This window comes from Dromaius novaehollandiae, chromosome 1, assembly GCF_036370855.1.
Source record: "Dromaius novaehollandiae isolate bDroNov1 chromosome 1, bDroNov1.hap1, whole genome shotgun sequence".
NCBI classification, from domain to species: domain Eukaryota; kingdom Metazoa; phylum Chordata; class Aves; order Casuariiformes; family Dromaiidae; genus Dromaius; species Dromaius novaehollandiae.
The window spans coordinates 87,820,001-87,840,419 of NC_088098.1; the positions used below are offsets into that span (position 1 = coordinate 87,820,001).

The 20,419-nt window shown below is 46.7% G+C and overlaps 1 protein-coding gene across 1 annotated transcript; it reads left to right on the plus strand.

The window, feature by feature from the left end:
* The first annotated feature begins 4,004 nt into the window (after window positions 1-4,004).
* ACRBP (acrosin binding protein) lies at window positions 4,005-20,158 on the plus strand. The gene is made up of 10 exons (XM_064499895.1): window positions 4,005-4,029; window positions 4,415-4,624; window positions 8,462-8,556; window positions 8,721-8,829; window positions 9,273-9,690; window positions 18,311-18,443; window positions 18,665-18,844; window positions 18,948-19,115; window positions 19,191-19,277; window positions 19,921-20,158. Exons 1-10 carry the CDS (start codon window positions 4,005-4,007, stop codon window positions 20,032-20,034), a joined length of 1,539 nt encoding a protein of 512 aa, XP_064355965.1. The 3' UTR covers window positions 20,035-20,158.
* Window positions 20,159-20,419: the final 261 nt, after the last annotated feature.

Below are 20,419 nucleotides of genomic sequence, written 5' to 3' on the forward strand. Positions count from 1 at the left end.
ACAGGGCCAATTCACAGGGATATGGGGAAGGGAATCAGATGTGCAATGGGCAGAGAGCTGTAGGTGCAAGCGCTGTTTTAAAGAGCCATTACGCATGCTAAGAGACCATGCTGCACATTTGTGTGACTTGGCTCTGCAGTCAGCCTGCTTGGGCTTCCCCATGTGCTCCCTTGCTCATGGTCACTAGCACCAAGACCTGGCTTGGAAGACGTGTTGCTGTGATGAGGTCAGCCTCTTCTATCCGTATTTGCCAGTTCTAGTCACAGCCCTTAGCTGTTCAGGGCTTAAGAGCTTGGCACCATACCCCATGCCCCTGCACAGGGTAGGGGTGAAACAAAGAGGTGGAGGGTTGGATCAGCACATCATATCCAGAATGGTGATATTTTTGTGGGCTCACCTTGATCCTGTGTTGTTTTCAACACAGTCATCAGCCTGGTGAACAAAGGGATAACATAACCCTTGTAGCAGATGAAGAAGGGTCTGTGAGCCACGGACTGGGGGTTTGCAAGAGGAATCTACCCTCGTGCTCAGAAGGGGCTCCTGCCACTCATCCCACTGAGAAACGATGGCAGCTCCTTCTCTCCCCTTCCCTGGGCTGCAGTAGGCAGCCTTGGGGTGCAAAGGGGGGAACCTGGCTCAGCTCTTTGTGTTTTCTCCTGTCCATAGGTGCACAGTGCACTGGGGCCTTCCCTGCCTGCCCCGCCTGTGGCATGCCCAGCTCCCTGCAGGCTCAGGCTCTGGCTCAGGTGTTGGCCCAGCGTGCCAGCACTGCAAACACTGGGAGGGCTGTGGTGGACTTTCAGCTATTGCTACCATGTTTCACAGTTTTCTGGGAGGGGGGAAAAAAAAAAAAAAAGCATGGTCTTGTAGATACCTGAGGCCTACTGCAATCAGGTGGAATAGCCTACAAAAATCACCAGAAATTTTTCTAAAAGAACACCAGTTAAACCCTAAGAGCCACTAAAGAAACTTGTCATACTGTAAATAATCTCAGTAAATTTGGGACCTACTTTTTTCCTAGAAGCTTTTGCATGGGCTGATCTCCGGTACACTTAGGAGAACAAGAATCACTTTGAGTTCTGTAAGAATTAGGACAGATTCACCTGTAAAGAAGAGTAAGAGTTTGAAGTTTTTGAGTTCTTTCCATTATATTTATTCCATTTATTGTACGTAGGACAAGTTAGTGAGCTCACTAATGCTAACAATAGTGTAAGAAAGTAATGGCAGCATAACATATACTTATAAAAATGTTAAACTAATAAAATAATAGGTAAAAACATATCCTGATAAGTAAATCCCAGAATTTAAACCGCAGGGAAATTCATGTTGTAACAGCATGTAGTGTGTGCTGATTTTCTGTCTGTTAGTGGTGTTTGTAATGTAGAGCAGATTTTCTGTCTGTTAATGGTCTACGTGATGTAGAGCAGAAAATGCTGAGAAATAGCTGTTGGCTGTTGAAGACAGCAACAAGACTAACTTGGAAGAGTGGCTTGTCTGCTAAAGGATGGTCCATTATAAACCAAATATCCCCTTTCAAAGCGCATAACAAACACAGCAATCATATAACTACAAATGGAAAATGTAGCTTCCTTCCTTGTAACAGCAGTGAGTTATTACCCTGTTCTAATATGTACCTTTAGCTGGAGTCAGGCAGGCTCTAGGCCTGGGGTTTACATCTGTGCACAGCAGCCTGCCAAGCTCAGACTAACACAAGAACAAGGACTTCAGGAAACTTGATTTTGTGGTGCTTCTGAAAATAAGGTTGCAAGCCTGCTTCAGTGCATGAATTATGAAATACTAGAATAAACCTTACCTTTGGGCTATGCATTACAGATCAATGGAACTGCTTGAAAAAGCAGCAGTCATCCTACATGTCTCCCCCACTACACTTACCACATAGATGAGTCCCGCTGGTTCCCCCAGCCTTATCCCTTCCCCTAGATGAGTTCTTTTTTGCCTAAATTTATAATATAAGTGTCCCATATCCAACTGACACAAATCTGGCCAAATGCCACAGCAGATTCTCCTATGCACTTGCAGAGTGTAAGCATTCCTTGAAGGTTTTTGACAACCTAACCATATCCAGGCTAATCTGAAGAGGTAGACTGTGCTCTGGGGCTGAGTGAGTCTCAGTATCAAGTTCCCCTTGGAAGTGGCTCGAGTCAGGACCACAGAACTGAGCCTGAGCTCCATTGCCATTGGGTGCAGAGGTAATGTTGGGTTAGGAGAGTTGGGGAGCTGAAGGCCCTGGAGTCGTCCAAAACCAACTAATAAGCAATGTGCCTTAAGCTAAGCAAAGGAAAACTAGGAATGGGCTAAAACCTGTTGCTGAGTAACAGTGCTGTCTCAAGCCACCGCAGTGTTGCCTGTTTTTATGCGAGTGGCAAGATACCTGCTCATTGTGTTTGAAAAAAGCTGCAAAAATGTCACAAAATTCAATGCTGTTGTTAAACAGTGTGGCTTTAAGCTTCTCAGAAATGTTATTTTCCCACAAGACCTCTTTGAGCAACCTACAGCTTGTCTCCTATAAGAAGCCGCAGAGTGGTGTGCTGTTGCCAGACATCTCTATAATGGACCACATGGCTGCAGTGATTTGAGCTTTCACACTGATACCCTCTGTGGCCACTCAAGCTAATGGAAGATGTGTCAGCCATAGGATCTCCACCGGCACACCTGCAGAATGCCCTTGTGGAGAGCACAGCTGCTTGAATCTTTTGGACTTTGCAGTACAAGCAACTTCTTCAACAGCATCCTGCTGTGCTCACATCTTCTTTGGGCTGTTCAAAAGTTCATATGCTTTGCCTACAGCTTCTGTTTGGTTCTGGAAGGGTGTCATTTCACAGCCAAATTCAGGCTTGACCAGGGCAGAGTACCCACCAAAGTATTTTGTGCTCTTCTGCAAAAGAAAGGAGACAAAATCAATGCCTTTGCTGTCAGGGTGACACTGTGGATTGCAAAGCTGCTGCACCATCCTGCGTACTGCTCATGGATGCAGTTCTTGGCACTACTGCACCAAGCATTTTCCTTGCAACTGCTCTGTGAGAGCTGTTTGCCTGTGATGATTATGGTCGTGTCTTTCCCTGTCATGTCACAGAGTGCCCAGCCATGGGAAGTTTTGGCCACAATCCATGTGGTGCACACAGAGGTCCCCATTGCTGTCACAGGAATGTGCTCCTCCTAGTTCATTGCTGATGTGAAATAGTTGGAGAGTCCATGTCCTCTTAAGGCAGAACTGTAGTTTGCCCTCCCCAGCCTTGAAGGAGACCTGTTTTGAGAAATGGCAAGATGTTCCGATAGTACCTGATGTGAGTGGTCTTCTTGCATGTCAGGGGTGCCACCGCCACCAGCCTCCTTGACACCTCTGTGCTTGGCTGGGGATGCTGGCAGTCTCTGTGTCTCTTTCACTGGCATGACTCCTCTTTTTGCCTGGAACGACTTTAATGTTCAGAGAGTGACTCTGCTCCCTTATAGTTAAGCACCAGTTTTAGAGGGTGAGGAAGACCAGTCCTTGCTTCAGTGAATGGTTAAGTATTTAGAAGGTGACACAGCCACCCAGGAGAGATTAAGCTAGTTTCCCTCTGACTCCTGAAACAGGCCGGTGCTTGGACACTCTCCAAGGGGGCACAATGTGTGTTTGACTCTCTGTCGACAGCAAAGGCATTGATTTTGTCTCCTTTCTTCTGCAGAAGAGCACGAAACTCTTTGGTGGGTACTCTGCCCTGGTTGAGCCTGCCTGGTCCTCAAATGTTGTTCCTGACTGTTGCCAGCCCCCATCATGTCCCAGGACGAGAGGTGTTAGTTCCCAGGGTTGTTTCTGTTCCTCTTGATCGTTGCCAGTTGCCCGGTCCACCTGGCATTCTCTCTGTGCCCTCACCACAGCCAGGTGTGAGGTCACTGTGATCTCATTCTGCTGTCGCTGGCGCCACCAGGGCCACCGCCACCACTGTGCTGGCTGCCCAAGCGGAGGGCTCGGCAGGATGGCAGCGCTGGCATGAGGGGCAGAGATGCTGACACTCCCCTCCCTGGTGGGTGAGTGCTCCCCAGATTGCTGCTGCCCCTGTGACAAGGCATCAATTCAGAGCCTCGAGGCCAGGCACTGACATGTTGCACCTGGAGTGAAGGGACTCTTGAAGTCCCTGCACCACACCACGTGCTCTTGGTACTGCCTTCCTCAACCCACACCCCCTCCTATCCCACCCCCATGCAAAGCCAGCCCTGGGACCAACAGTCGCCCCTGCTCTGCTCCAGAGGACTGGAGGCTCCCAGACGGGATGTGGGGCTGGGGATGGCAGAGCAAATTCTGCAGAGGTTGCTAAGCATAAAGCCAGAGGCTGCAAGAAAACAAAAGCTGCTCCTTTAGTGCCACTTACCACTTCTCCTGGGTGTTTAAGCACACCCTGCTTTTTCTTCTCAGGGTTGCTGATCTGGCTGCTGCCCTCTGCTGCTCCACCAGTCCCTTTTCCAGGCAGCCCTCTGTCTGACAGTGAGTACCAGGTCTTCTTCTCCAACCTGAGGCCATCCTGGAAGGCACGTGTTGCCTGCCAGCTGCGACGCGACCATGGCTGCCTAAGCCCCAAAGTCCTGCAGCTGGACCAGCAGGAGAACCACGGCTGGATCCCTGAAGGTAGGGCAGCACAAATGCATCAGGGCACTGAACATGCTGTCAGTGCTACACTGAGATCACTTCACCTTCAGAGGGCAAGACAGCAATTTCCTGGGCTGGAACGGCTCAGACTTCTTCTGTCCTGTCGCGGGCTACAGAAATGTCACAGAATTGCAGAAATGGTGGTGGGACAGGCCCTTTAGATGTCTGTAGTCCAACCTCTGGCTTGGAGCAGGACAATCCCAACACCAGATCAGGTCACCCTGACTTCGTCCAGGTGAGTTTTTAAAACCTCCAAGGATGGAGACTCCAATGCCTCTCTGGGCACCTGTTTCAGTGCTGTACCACCTTCCTAGTGAAAAAGTTTGTTGTAGTGTCCAATCTGAACATCCCAAATGGGAATTTGTGTTTTTTTCCTCTTATGTTGCCTGGCACTACCAAGAGGAGCTAGATTCTGTTGTTTTTTGTAGCTTCCCTTTGAGTAGTTATAGGTTGCTATTAAATCACCTCTCAGCCTCATCTATACCTGAGTAACCAAGCTCAGCTCCCTCAGTCTCTCTTCATAGGTTACGTGCTGAAAGCCCTGACCACCTTTGTGGCCCTGCACTCCCTTCTTCACTTTCTCCATATCTCTGTTGAACTGTGTGTGGTAGGGAGCAGGGGGAGAAACTGGCCAGATTTGAGAAACTCTCTAGCCTGCTCTTCCCAACAGTTCATGTTATGGACAGACTAAGTCTTTCCAGATAGATCCAGAGTTACGAAAAGAAGCTTGGTTTATTAGGTTCTCACAGGCCTTTAAGAAACCGTGAGCTGATAAGTTGCTTTTCTCAGTGTATAACATTTCAGTGGCCAAGAAACATTCCAGTTCAAAAAGCACCATGGCAACAGCCCCCTTTAAATCTCTGCAGTCACACTTTTCCTGCACCCATGTATCCGAGAATTTAAGTGGGATAATTATATCTGCACAGCTGAAAAACTTGGGACTACTTCTGTTGTATTTTTCTACAGAGAAAAAAAATAAGAACACTTTTCTCATAAAAATATGTCTTTATATTTAGCTATGAACGTCAATGAACTGCATGATCAGCCAACTGTCTGTGCTTATTTGGACTGGAACTTGAGGGCCACTATTTCATGCTTGTTTCTGCAGCTGTGGCAGGGGAACGGTTCCTCTCCTGCATCAGCAGATCCAAGGACAGGTCATGGTCTCTTCTCTCCTTTGCAGTCACCAGCAATCCCCATCCCGTGGTGCTAGCTGCACTTGGGGGCTGTCCCTGGTTCCTCTCTTGGCAATGTCCAGCTCCCCATCACTGCTCTTTGGTGCATTCAAGCACTCTCTCATTGCTGCTGCCTTCAGAGGCTCAGCTGCCAAGAGCAGGAGCATCTGGGGAGTACTGAGTATTTCCTTATGGGAGATGAACTGAGAGAAAAGAGGAAGCAAGGATCAATGCTAGAAGAGGCAAGCCGCTGGTCCGGCCATGCCATCAGCAGCTGATAGGCTGTGGGAAAGCTGATCCGTATCCTGTAAATAAAGAGCAGGTAAGTAGACCAGCAAAGAGACTCCATGGGAAACCTTATCTTCATTTCCAAGGCACTGGAATGAAAATGTTCTCCCCTAAAAGTCACCTAAAATGGGAAGTTTCTGTATCATCAGAAGGACATTCTGTGCCAGGACAGAAGCAACCTACAATACTCGAAGCCTGGCCTGGCTGAGGAGGGCCAGGTTAATGCTGGAATATAGGCGATGGTTGGGCTTCCTTCCCTGCTTGGTAGCCCATCACAAGCAGTGTCCATGTGGTGGAATACAACTATTCAGTCCCCAGTTTGTGTGCACTGGCAGAGTCCACGTTCCCTGAGTTCTGGAGAGATTTCACAAGCTGTCGCTAAAGGACAGGGGGAGTTTCAGATCTGCTCATTACAAGTTGGCCTTTTTCTGAACTGGAAACCTGACAGATACTGAAACTTCAGTTTTTGCTAGTGAAGCCTTATGCTTAACACAAGAGATGAGGTATCTTTTAGACAGGTACATAGTCTCCTGCTTATTGTGTGATAGAGGACCACTTTCCAAGTAGTCAGCCCAGAGAGCAGTGAATGCTGGGCATTTTCTGCATGCAGTGCATTACACCTTGCTCACTCTTAACACTGCTGTCTTATTCCTTGTTTAGTCTGTATCTGCCTTTCTTTGGTGTGAGATGTCTGTCTTCTCTGAATTTTGATGATTTTCACATTTGTAGCTCTTGGCTTGTCCATTGCTTTTGCCAAAACTGACTGGCAAAATGAACTCCAAGTCAATAACAAAGCAGCATGGGATGCTCTGGTCTCTGCACAACAAATGCTTAAAAATTTGATTTTGAGTGCAGTGCAATACACCAATTATTACATGGCTGACAAAAAATGGGGGCAGGAACAAGAGTGCCTGATTGTGTACCGTGTTGTGGCTCATTTTGAGCACATGATAGAAATACATTGCTACATACTATTCTTACACATAGAAATACAAAAGATGCGACTACTCCTTCACTGTTCCCCTACCGTGAGCCTGCTCATGCATCGACCCTTATTAGAGTGCCTTTTTCTGATTTAGTTCCTGCAGCCTATAAAGCTGAATAATGATGGCATTCAAAATAGGCATTTCTATTCAGAATAAAAGATGTTGTACAAGTAACTAACGGGCACAGGAAGAGCAGTGTAATTGCACAGCTAAAATCCACCATTTCAGCCAGTGCTTACCCCTCCCTTGGCAAGCTTTCAGGGTCCAGCCCTATAGTCACCCCATTGTTTTCTGAGGGGCCCTGGCAATGCCCTTTCTCCACCTCCTTGCATGTACCTGGGCTGCTGCTGTTCATGCTTTGTTGGGGTGATGGAGGCTTTTTGTGAGCTCCAGAGGAACTGAAAGGCCAAGAGGCTTCTCTGCTTTCCCCAAGGTTGCGGCCTCTTGCAAAGGGTGGAGGAGCTTGTGGCACAGATCTGAAGGCCATAAGTAGATAGGCAGAAGAAAACCCCAAATGGTGGTTGAAGAGATTTTGGGGCTATTTCTTGAGGATGGGGAGGTGTAGGCTCATGGTTCCTGCACCGAGTGCAGGATAGTTCTGCTCAGTACACCCGAAAGCTTGTTGTTGGTGGTGGGTCACACATGCACAGAACAGAGGGAGCACAAAATTACGCCTCTCTGGAAATCTTCCAGGGTTTTTGGCTCTCCTGCCTCTGAGCTCAGCTATCCTGTGATTGCTGCAGAAAGACCTGCAACTTCTGAGCCAGTAGGGCCAGCAGTACTGTTCAATACTATTGCACATGTATATTTAGGCACAGTCTTTGCCAGCAGCAGGACAGCGCAATAAACTTTCCTTCATCCTCAGCATGACCAGAGTTCAAAGTGCTTTCCTTTGACAAGACCAGAGAAAGTTTCTAGCTGCAAGGTGGTCTCATCTGGTATTTCCAGTCCTGGTCTGGTCACTTTTCTAACCTATCACATCACTACTTGCCTGTTTTTTTGCTTTTGGTTGTTTGTTTGTTTGTTTTTCCTGTTTAGGACTAAGAATAGAGTCCTTACCAGGTTATGGAAACAAAAGCTTTAGGTCTCTAAAATGAAAGCTAGCAGGTGACAAAGGGCAGAAGGATGAATTGAGACCCTTGTTGTTTTGATGGAAAGTACCCACAGCCTGTGGCATCTAAGCTCTGTTTTAATAGCACAAAGCTCAGACCTCCACTTGGGGGCAGCCAGCTGTGACTTTCTGTTCAAATCAACCACAAAGCTGAAACTAAGCATCCAAGAGGTACTTGTGTCTTTTCACCCCCAAGGGGGTATATGCTTAAAGCAGTCATCTCCTCCGACCTCATTGCTGTCTCACCTGTCTCTAGGGCCTGTCTGCTCCGATCTCCCACAGGCACTGTGGTTTCAGACCTTCTGCCAGTTTGCCCAGTACCGCTGCTCCAACCGCAAATTCTACATTAAGGTGAGGATGGGGTTCAGGCTGGGAAAGGGGGCGTCTCTCTCAGCAGAAGGAAGGAATCAGGTTTCAGAGGGTCCCTATGGGAGAAAGGATCCATGGCTGGGGTAAAAAGGCAGGGAAGATAACACAGCGGGACTCGAGTGTCTCCCTCTCTCTCCTCTGCTCAGCGAATCCCATGTCCAAGTTTGTCTCCTCCAAAAGACCATCTTGTCCAGGCAGAGAGATCTCATGCTGTGGGTTCCTGGGCAAAGGACAGAAGCCTTCCTGCAAAATCAGGTATGGCTACACTGAGCTCCTCTGGATGTCTCTGCTTGTGTGCCTTTCTCCTCCAAGTACTTTTCTTCCCTGCAGAAAAACTTGGTGCAAGGTTTGGGTCCATGGCCCATATGCGAGAGCAGTTGACATGCAGGTGGGAGCAGGCCAGCACATTGTCCAGTGACTCCTATCTTCCTGGTCTGCAGAATGGTCTCATAATTGAGACGGGAGCAAGAGCCTGCAGGATCGGCAAAAACCTTTCTAGTCCCATGTGTGTGTGGATGCATGTAGCAGTAGGAAGCACATGTGCACACGTGAGCAGCTGCTAAAGCAGAGCGGTTGCAGATAAATTAACAGGGGAGGCATCTTTCTGGCTGGTTTCAGAAATGTGCCCTCCACAAAGCTGGAGAGCAGTGAATGAAGTCAGCTCGTCTTTCAGTCCTCCTGTCTTGCTCTCTCCCCAGCTCTGCGGCAGGCTTCACTTTTGCACGTTGATGCCCATCTGCACTCCAATGTGGACACTCTCCTGAAGTACTCCTATGCACTGTCGAGTCAGAAACCAGTGGCTAAGCAGCTCCCCTCTGCCATGGCAGTGGCACAGGGAGCCCCGAGAGACAGGAGGCTCCCTGTGCCTCCACGAAGCCAGCCCATCCCAGCCGCCCCTGCAAACTTGCCTCCCAGGCTGAGAGCCCACGCCCAAGCTGATAGAGCCTGGGAATACCGCCTGCAGCATAGCATCCGGCAGCTGATCAACTTGATCCTCTCCTTGGAGATGTCACTGAGCACAGAGGCCTCTTCACTGGCCTCTGGCATCAAGGTGGACCAGGGGAGTGCATCCAGCAGTGCTGAGGAGAGGGCACAGAAAATGGCCTCCAGTGGCAGGTGAGGGAAATGCCCAGCTCCCTGTCAGGTTGGGTGGACCCTGGACAGCTACTGAGCACAGGCAGGCTTTCTGGGTAAAGCCATCCCGTGCCAGAGCAGGTATGTACACAAGGAAACCCTCAGACATCCCTGCCCCAGTACTGAGTGAGCAGGGAGTGGGTGTCCCAGCATTGCTAAGGCATGAAAATATTCCTGTCATCGTGATACAGGTAAAATGCATTCAGGAGGGCTTTATTCCTTGCACATGTATCACAGCATGTCCTCACACTGTGGGGGCTGCCTGGTGACGTCCCCTCTGCACTCATCTCCCTTCCAACTCACGTCTGCCAGGAGTCTGGGTGACTTGCAGAAATACCTTCTTTGCAATCACAGGCCTTGGAGACACTGGAGTAAACATGTCCCTCTGTGCTCCTCTCCTGTCTGCATGCAACATGAAGCTGATGTTTCTTGAAACGATCTCATTTGAGAAGAGCTCTGGGATGCTTTAGGTGCTCTCTGGGCATCTCGGCCTCTTCTCAGCTAATCTGTTCAAGATCTGTCTGCCTCAGCGCTCAGGCAGCTGGGGTTGGTAAGCCCAAACAGACATGACCAGCAAAGGGAGCATGTATTTGTGCTCAGATTTGCTTTTTGATCCTTTCAAACCTTGAGGCTGAGGACCACTTGCTTTGGCTGAGATGCAAAGATTATTTTGCTTGCCAAGAGCAAAAAAAATATGCTGTCTAGATGTGGATTTCAAGGAGAAGTCATATAAGTTTTGCTCTGTTCGTGGCTGGTGAAGTTCCTGTAAGCACACAGGTTTTGTGCATAATTGTGCATGCGAGGTTTCTATGAAAAACCTTGCATATTACTACCGTTGAGCCAGAGATCACACTTCTGCAGACAAAAATAGATTGAATCATATTGTTAGAACTATAACTGCTCTATTACAAGGCTGTAACTTATATCGTCCTCTTCCCTAATACTGTAGGAGGCTTTTACTGCCTATCAGATGTTTCCTGGTATATTTACACTAAGGCAAAATTATGTGTCATTGAGAATATGTTAATTTTCCCTGCCTCTGAAACTAAGCCTTGCTCTGATTTAGTTATGTAGGGATTATCGATGGACTGCTGTGATTGCATGTGACACTTGCTATTCCATCACAGAGTTTCTCAAAGCCACTAATGTTGACTGGCTGTAACCTGAGAGCAGAGTCCCATCAATCATAATAAGCAAAGCTTACACTCAAGTGAGGAAAAAAAAAAGCAAAATAGACTGCACCTCTCAGCTTCACTGTTCAGCGCACCCCACCTCCTCTCAAAGGGGCTTCAAAGCAGGACCTAAGAAAAGGGCAAAAGAATTTGGGACATTCCCATTCCAGCAAGATATGCAGCATTGTGTGGGTTGGTCAATGTCCACATATGATATTCAGCATCTGGTTTAACTCCAGGTGTGCACAGTTGTGCCAGAGGCACTGGACCCAGGGCTGCATGTTTTGCCCAGAGTTCTCTGTCCAGCAGGACATCCAGCCCTTCTTGTTCATTCCTTCTTGCAAAAGCTGCCCTGTGGTCTCTGGTGAAGCCAGTTGTGTCCTTCAGAAAGAGGCACTGGGATGACAGGAAAATAATAAGATGAAGAATTTGCAGTACCCTTTCATGGTATTTAAACAAATGGTGAATCATTACGGCAAAATGTCTCTTATTGCATTTATTTTCTTTTTTTAGTCCTTATTGTGCTTTCTGCCCTGGGTGTAAAGAGCTGTTTAGTACCTAGTATTTCCTCTTCTCCACATTAGCTACATACCACAGTTCAATCTCACAATAACCTAAACAGAGCTCTGTAACTCCCATGCTATGAAGCCCACTCAGCTCTCATTTCCGTGGCAATTTTCAGTGTTCTGTTAAAACAGCCACATGCTCCATGCCCATATGTCCCAGCTTGTGCTCAGTCTCAGCAGCTCTATTGGCAGAGGGAAATCAACCTTCCTTCCCTGCTCCTCTGTTTGCACATGCAAGAATTGCCTTTGCCCTTTTTCCCAGGGCTTCCCACCGTTGAGTTGTTTGTCCTCTGCGACCCCAAAACCTCTCTTAGCATCACGCTGCCCTGGATATAGAGCCCATGCTGTCAGTATGGCTGGCATTCTTTGCACCTAGATGCAGGAACAAACCATGCTGTTTGAACAGGCCCAGCTTCCCAAGCAAGCCTGGTGCCTGTCTGCAGCTGCCCTATCCTCCTCCTGTTTTACCTCTCAGATAGTCTTTGTGGTGCTGACGTATTTCATCCCCAACAGCTTTAATTCTAACACCAGACCACTCATTAAAAATATTGCCCCTATGAAATGCTCCCTTTCAATTATTATCTCCTGTTAGCGCTTACTTTTTTTTGTGGTTTGATAGTCCAATCAGATCAGAGTCCGTTTAGTGTTTTCGTATTGCCATTGTGTTAGGCTAATTTTGAAGGGGGGATTGTGACCAGGCAGGTTCTCTTATCACCACAGGGCCAGAAGAAGTTGAAGTGCTCCCAGGCTTTTGGGAATCTCAGACCAGGGAGCTCCTGGTGTCTCAATGAGGCAGAGATAAAAAGATTGTAATATCATGTGGGTTAGCAGGAGAAAGAGGGAGTTTGTCAAACTACTGGATAAAAGAGGGGAAGAGGTGCTAATTCTCATATCCTTTCTGAGGTGACGTGGTATCTCCCAGCATAGGGAGTGGAGATTGAAGATAGAACATACTATTTAATTAATATTGTGTCTTCATGATGTCCAGTGCCTGTGACAGAATTGCTGGGCAATGTAAAGTCAAAACTTTACCCAAAACTGTAGTTGCTTAAAAATATTTTTTCCATGGTCTGTACTCCCCTAAGCTCTTGGACAGGTGCTACATTCCTGTTCTGCAAATGATTCCTGAGTCAGATTATCTGCTGGGTTTGAGCCGCCACTCTGCTTGCCTTCTTGGTGTTCAGGCAACATGCAGGCTGCTGTGATGACCCTGTCACTTTACATTTCAAAGGTATTATCAGATGCCCAGACAACCCTTAGCCAGCATGCTAAGAACAAGAGCCATTTTCTGCACTCACTAATTTGAAAAGATTTATTCCTAATATATGCAGTTAAATATCCTTCTCTGTTATGAATGTCTGGAAAGATATTTATTATTCTGGGTGACACGACATGTCAACAAACACTCTCTAGCTTCACAACATAATAACCATACCATGTAGCATTGCTCAGAGTATGCTCTAAAAAAAAAAATCTCTTTTTCTTCTTGAACTTACTATCAATGGATTTTTTCTGTAGTGGGTTTAGCTTCCTGCTGCAACCCACATAAATCAGAAGTTACAAAATGCTGAAAAGCTGTTGTTTGCTCTATATCTTCTTTTCTGCTTGCCTCAGATGTTTACTCCACCTCATATAGCCAGCTATATGGGAGGTTCAGCAGGTGGAAGTTAATGGCACAAATTCGTATCATCTACACTGCGGGAGAAGTGGATGTTCCCAACCAGCCCTCTTCAGGGATACCAGTAAAGTAAAGTAGGCTGCGTACATGTCATGCCATGTCTTGAGTTCCTAAAGCAAGGTGGGCTTTCCTCCAAAGGTTTTCATTTTCACCACTGAAGAATGACTGAACTTGACACACAGATCCTTCTCAGCATCAGCTGAGTTTTGCTCTGCCACATCCCCTCACCCTTGCAGCCAAACCAGCAGCATCGTGCATCAAAATTGCCCAGAAATTAGAAGGAAGGGACTGCTAAGGTGAACAAGGGCTGCTGGACAGGTCTGCCGAGCTGAAGCATGGGAGAAAAGAAGGCAAAGTGGGCAGCCTACTAAATTGTCCCATCTCCTACTGTCCCCGGATGCTCCTGCTCTTGGCAGCTGAGCCTCTGAAGGCAGCAGCAATGAGAGAGTGCTTGAATGCACCAAAGAGCAGTGATGGAGAGCTGGACATTGCCAAGAGAGGAACCAGGGACAGCCCCCAAGTGCAGCTAGCACCACGGGATGGGGATTGCTGGTGACTGCAAAGGAGAGAAGAGACCATGACCTGTCCTTGGATCTGCTGATGCAGGAGAGGAACCATTCCCCTGCCACTTCTCAGTTGCTTTCAGGAAATAGTTGTCACCGGGGATGATGCAAATGTATCTCATCTGCTTAAAGGTGATAGAGTGACTTACAAATTGGCAAGGGTGAGGCCAGAAAACCTTGCAGCAGCAAGAGAGAACAAAGATAAAGGAAGAAATGGATGTGAAATAGAGAGCGACAGAATTTTTTGGTAACCTAAGGTTGATAGAAAGATTCAGTTTCCTGGATGGGTGAGGGGATGTTGTGGGTATAGTTTGTGTGCTTCTACATACGTGGTCAACAGCAAAGTGTCAGGAGGTTGTGTTTGTGCATATGAGGCTTTCACATCTTTAAATCTAAACTTTGTTATGCAGCAAAGGCTTCTGCCCATGTCTGACTTTGAATCTGTTCGTAATAAGTAGGTCATTGACATTCAGTGGCTGTTTTATCACTCAGCTACTTATGAAAGCACTCTTTTTTGGAAAAGGACGGAGCTACTGCTCCTTTTTTGCCTGGAATCCTCTATTTTCATCTTGTTCAGGCTGCATTTGTTGGACCAGTACATGTGCTAGAGAAAGCAACCCATTTTGTAGCAGTCAATGCATTCTAAGCCTCAGGGTTTTATTTATTTGCTATTTTTTAAAAATGCAGAAGACAGGAGTGTTTTCTTCTTTTTCTGTCTTATTCATGAAAACACAGGAGACATTCATATCATTAATATCATTTTTAATTATTCTGAATGTGCTTCTTACTTTACTGGCTTGGTCACCCTGGTTTGATGACAAGCGGATTAAACCAAAATATGCCACTAGAATAACAAGCAAGTAATAGAATAATAGCCAATGATAACATGTTAGGGGAAAATTATTTCAGATAAGTTAGGAGAATAATGTCAAATTCATTAACTGAAATTTGTGAGTCTCAGCAAAATGACCCAGCCAGTTTACCAGCTCTTGAAGGTGAAGATCCAAATGTGATTAAGCAGTCAAGCTTTTGAGTGCTGTCAGGGGCTCATTTCAGTCATCATGGGTTTATCAACAAAATGGACTGAACTGGTTTTCTGCTTAAGAGAGAAATTATCAGTGCTAGGTAATCCCCACACAAAGAGAAAACCTTTTCTTTCATGAATCTCAAGTAGCATTTGCTATGAGTTGTATCACAGGAAAATATTCAGACACTTGAATTAAACAACTTTAGATGAGATTTCGAGGTGGGGCTAGCACAGACCACAAGGACTTTTTGCTTAAATTTGAAAAGCTTTCTAATTCTTTTCTGTGTCCTGAATTATGTGAATGTTTACAGAGGAAAAAATGTATCATACAGAGTCATGGGATGGAAGAGCGGACATAAAGGATCATTTAGGTTCTGGAATTGCTCTCTCAGAATAGGTGGGCTTTATTTCTCTTTTTTATTGACTTACATTTTAATCCTTCCCAACTTTGCCTGAAACAGTTGTTATCTGTCATTGCTATCCTCAGTTTGCATTCTTCTGTCTTTTCTGAATCCTGATCTTCCCTACACCAGCCTATGGCCAGTCTGGTCATAGTGTGGTGCATTGCAGTAAGAGATGCATAGGCTTGCAAAATTTAGATTTCTAGGATCTGAAATGTCTTCAGTTTTCCAGTGGATATGGATGTGCGGTAGATTGGCAGCATAGAAACTTGTTCCTGTGTCTGCATTCTCAGAATATGATTTGCAGCCTGTCCCGTGCAATACAGAGCTGTGCGTTTAAGGAACATCTTAGCTTGTCTGATGCAGGCTAGAGCAGCATCTACTGCAATGTGATAAAACAAGTTTTGCTTACTATCTTCAAAAAGAATCGGCCATGGAAACACTCATTGCATTTTCTGTGACTGAGACTTTCCAGGTTCTCTTGTAGTATCTAAATGAGAGAGGTGTGTTCAGAGATCCTGGCATGATCATTTGCTGCTGTTTTGGGTGAGCTCTTTCGGTACAGGATGGCTTGTTTCTGACCTGGTAAAGTACATGCTGTGAGCTCCTTCATCCACACAGTGCAGCAGGGCCCAGGGATCTATTAAGGCACGACCTTGTACAAACGGCTGAGCTCCTTGTGCTTGTGTACATGTGACTGATTTCACACAAACCCTGTTATGTATGTTAACAGCAAACAAGGCAATGTTCTCCTGAGCATGTACCCAGTGTGTGTGTGCGTGTGTGTGTCCAGCACAAGAATGCACAAAACTTCTTCCTAGCAGTAGTCATAAGGTCTATCCACTTTGCCCTGTGTAAGTGCACACACAAACCAAGCACAAATGCCAAGTGGTCACATGTTTCCATGCATACAGTGTATGCTTCTCAAATGTTCATGGGTCTGTGGACACCACTGCTTTATTTCTTCACACAGAATGTACTGGCAGGGGCTTACGTGTGCACAGTTTGTCTGTGAGATGTTGTGGCAAAGAGGCTGATCTCTTTTGGCCTTCAGGTCTGGCAGTAGTTCTGATCACTTACACTGGCCTTTCTGCACAGCACAGGACATACACCCACATCTGGTGGTTCCTGAAGAAAAACCAGTACTCTCCAAAGTGAAATTTGGCATATCTTTTTGAAGTCTCCAGGCCATGGAGAAACCTTACAAAGAGTTTGCATGATAAATACCCTCTGTGTTAGGGACATGCACCTAATTTCTAGTCTGAATGTGTCTCACCTCAGATTCCAAGCACTAAAAGTCATCTTTCATCTGCTAGCTGATCCTCACCTGGATAAAGTACAGATTGACTGAATGGCCACTTAATATTGCCTTTGCTCAACTAAGTTAAGTTTTTTTAGCTTCTTGCTCTAGGTGAAAGTTGTCCAGGCCTTAGGTAATCTCATGAGCTCCCTCCAAGTTCCCCATCTCTTAAAAAAAAAAGGGGGGAGAGAGAGAAAGTGAACATCAGAACTAAATATATTTGAAATTCTCTTGCCATGTGTTGAAAGGTGAATTTGCACACTCATTCATCATCTTGGGCTATGAACCTATGTACGTATCACTGTCATTGTTACGCCCTTTCTATAGTCACTGCTTCTACAAGTGCAGTCTCCTAACCTATATCCAGGATCCTGCATTCTTGGTTCTTAGATGTTATTACTTGTGCTCAAATGCCCATTGCTTAAGTGAGCCTAGGCCACTGAAGGAACTAGATCACACTGTAAAGCTAGTGATTGCTCTTACTTACAATCCTATTGCTATGGTTTGTGCAGGCCATGCCAGAAATGCCTCAGTGAGTAAGTTTAGTTTTTTGCTAGTTTTGTGAGGGAAATACGGACAAGAATTTCTGCAGAAATCACTTGACTTCCTTAGTCCTGTAGATGATGATTTCCCAACGGTTATTGTAAGATCCACCATGGCCCATTTGAAAATATGTGCTGAGCTTATTTCAGTCCTGTGCTGGTTTTTAAGTCTGATTATGAAGCTGGACTAATTTAGATTCCTTATAAACATCCAGGTATGATATATTGTCTAAATCACTTTCATTGTCCAAGCATTTGATCACTAAGAAAAATTTGAATAAGCGACAATACTTGTTTTCCATAGAGCTATGACTATTCTGTCCTTTAGCACACTAATAACTGCATCCAGGAGCGCTGTTCCCATGCCTTTACCACAGCTCATTGCTGAGAAAGCCTCCTTTTGCGACCCTATCTGCATTTATAATCAAGGATATAAAGTTAGCTTCTTTCCTCCCTCTAGTATCATAACAGTTCTGTTAACTGCCAATCTGAAGGTATCCAAGAGGTCTCAGATAGCCTTAGAAAAACTCCTGGGTACAGGTTACTCCATGCATGGATTTTAAGAGTATTTAAACATAAGAAATTGCTGCTCTATTCTTCTTCCTACTTTCTGACACATCGAAATTTGCTTATTTATCACTGGTTTTGTTTCGAGACACAGAAAAGAAGCATTTAGTGAGCATTTCTGCCTCTTCTGCATCACTGATAATTCACACCATCCCTGTCTAATACCAGTTCTGTACCATGTCTATGATTTCTGCTGCTCTGGAGAGATTGAAAATATTCTTATTTTACTTACCCTTTTGTCCCTAGATTTTTCTACTTATACCTTTGGCTTCCCATATCACTTTGCATCAACAGTTAATTTGCCATCATTGCTACCAGTTTTCTTCCCTTTCCATCAAATATATTGGCTCAAGCAGGAGAGGAGACTTCATAAGTTATATACTTCAGACTCAAATTGGACTGCCCCATGGTCAACACTCAACAGATCTCTAACATCTGATTGTGGTGCAGTCAGATGGACAAAATGATGCAGCAGCTGCTGCAGGGTCCCTGAGAAAAATCCATGAATTACACTCCTCCTCCAGTCCTGCTCATGTGCTTCCGAATGCACCTTTTCCCCCTCCAGCCTCCATGCTATGCAGGCATGTACAGACTCTGCAGACATCCCTGCTCCTCAGTGCAGTTTGGCCCAGAGTCCAAGGTTTCTTTGTGAAGGTCTCTTGCTTTGTTTTGGGGTTGTTTGCCATTCTGTATTTCTAACTAGAGGCTATTTCTTCAGCTTGTGGTGAGACAATGTCTGATATGAGACCCAGAGACATGACTTTTCCCATCCCTTTCCCTTGTCAGCCTTTTAGCTCTGGAGAAGAACAAGGCAGTGATGATCCTCTGCCGTGCAATGGTGGAAGGAAATTGTATCTTATCTGTGGTCACCCAGGCCTGGAAACAAATGGAAGAAAGAGCCCTTGGGTTTGGAGACTCGGTAAAGACGTTAATATCTATCTTTGACCCCATTGTGTGCAAGGCTCCCTGTAGTGCTGATCACAGTGCTCCAGTGGCTACAGCTCATTGGCACTGCCTTTTCAAGAACAACCTTCTGGGAGAAGCTCAGTTGGTTGACCAGGAAGGCAAGATCCAAGCCAGGGATATGGAAGCTGCTCATCCCCCTTTCTCCCCCTCACCTTCCCTTTGCACCCTCCCCAGGTGTGTGACAGTCTTGGGCGGCATCACATGGACCTGTGCCCTGACTGCGCTTTCTGCTCACTGAAGAGGGAACAGTGCCAGAACATCACCAACCTGAGACGTGTTCATTGCAGGACAGGCAACTTCACCACCTACATCAACCCTCAGATCTCAGCCCAGCATCAGGTTGCAGGCAACCAGGTACAGAGCATGCTATATCTCTGGCTGGTCTGTGAAGAGGCAGCCTGGAGGGAGTGGTAGGGAAAGGAAGAAGCGCAGCTGTCTCAGTCCCACTCCATTACAGGTCAGCTCCCCGGAGGCCTTGGAGTACTATGGCATGGAGGTTTACAATGGGTTGAGTGCAGAGTACTGGTGCAGTCACTTGGGCATCCAAGGCTGTGACGACCCTCGTGTGGCCCTCTGGCTGCAGGCAGAATACACTTCCTTTCGAGCTGGGGACACTCCGAGCCAGGTGGGTGCCATGCACTAAAGCACCCTCCCATTTCTCCTTCTCCTTTTTCTTCTGCTTTCATTCCTGTCTCCCCAGATCTGTGACTCAGGTGGAGTTCAGCACCCCAGTTACTGTGCGTTCAAGAGCCACCAGTGCCTGCAACACAGCCTCCGCAACCAAAGGGTGAGAAGCAGCCTGCACCATCCTTTACCCAGCCCTTATCTTCTCCTCCATGGCTAGTCACTCCAAATTCAGGCCCCTTCCCACTGCCAGCCCTGAGTCCCTCCAGGGCTCAATGGCCCCATGCTTTTCCCTCCAACAGGACTTGAAGTGAGTGTGTTTGTGAGGGTGACAAATATTGACCTGAGTTCAGATGGCTTGGTGACGTGGCATTGAAGTAGTATTTGCACAGATGCTTTAACAGATAGCAGTAGAGAGAGTCACTAATGTCAAGACAGAGGAGCCATGGGGAGCTGCTTGAAGTCTCCCATCCATCACTGTATCACTGTATCTCCTCTCATGGTGGAGAGTCTCCCCCACTTGCTGTATGCTTCCTAGGTGGTAATGAAAACCAGAACTACCACAGCAGGACAGAGGACTAGCCTGTATCTTAGGAAACACACAGTTCAGCTATTGTCCCCTCCCTAGCACTTCCCAGGAGGCCCTCCCCTCTACTGGCCTCTTCCATCCCATTGTCTTTGTGACCTGAGGAGGGGCTGTCCCACCTCTAGGGCTGCTGGATGATGTCCTTCATGCCAGAGTCCCCTTTGCCAAGGGGAAAGACAGGCATTGTTGCTAGTGCCTGGAGCTCAGGTTTTCCTTTCAGGTGTCTCGCCTTGGCTGCCACCGGAACAAGACTTACCAAGTGCTGAGTGAGGAGGAAGGAAAGGAGGAGGTACTGCTGTGGCAGCAGTGGTTCCTCAGTCTCACTGAGGGATAACGTGCGATAGTGGGAGGCACAGGGATCCAGAACAGGCTCTCTGGAGCTGTGGTGATGTGGAGGACCTGGACAGCTCTTCCCAGACTCTTTGCTGTCCGGTGAGCTCCCCATGACCGGATCTCATTATCTGGACACCTGCTCTGCATCCTTGACAGCAGCACAGCCAAGAGGGAAGTTTCATTCAACTGCATTTCCCTGTGGTGCCTGCTAAAACTTCTCCTGAGAAAATTTTCTCCAGGCACAGGAACTGCAGAGTGCTGGAGAAGGCATCTGCCCTGGGGAAATGGATTTAGGGCCACAGGCCCACATGTCCTTGTCTCAAGTCCCCAGCCATCTTTTGTCTTTACCCTTTTGCAGGGCTGTACCAATCGGAAGCATTCCTAAA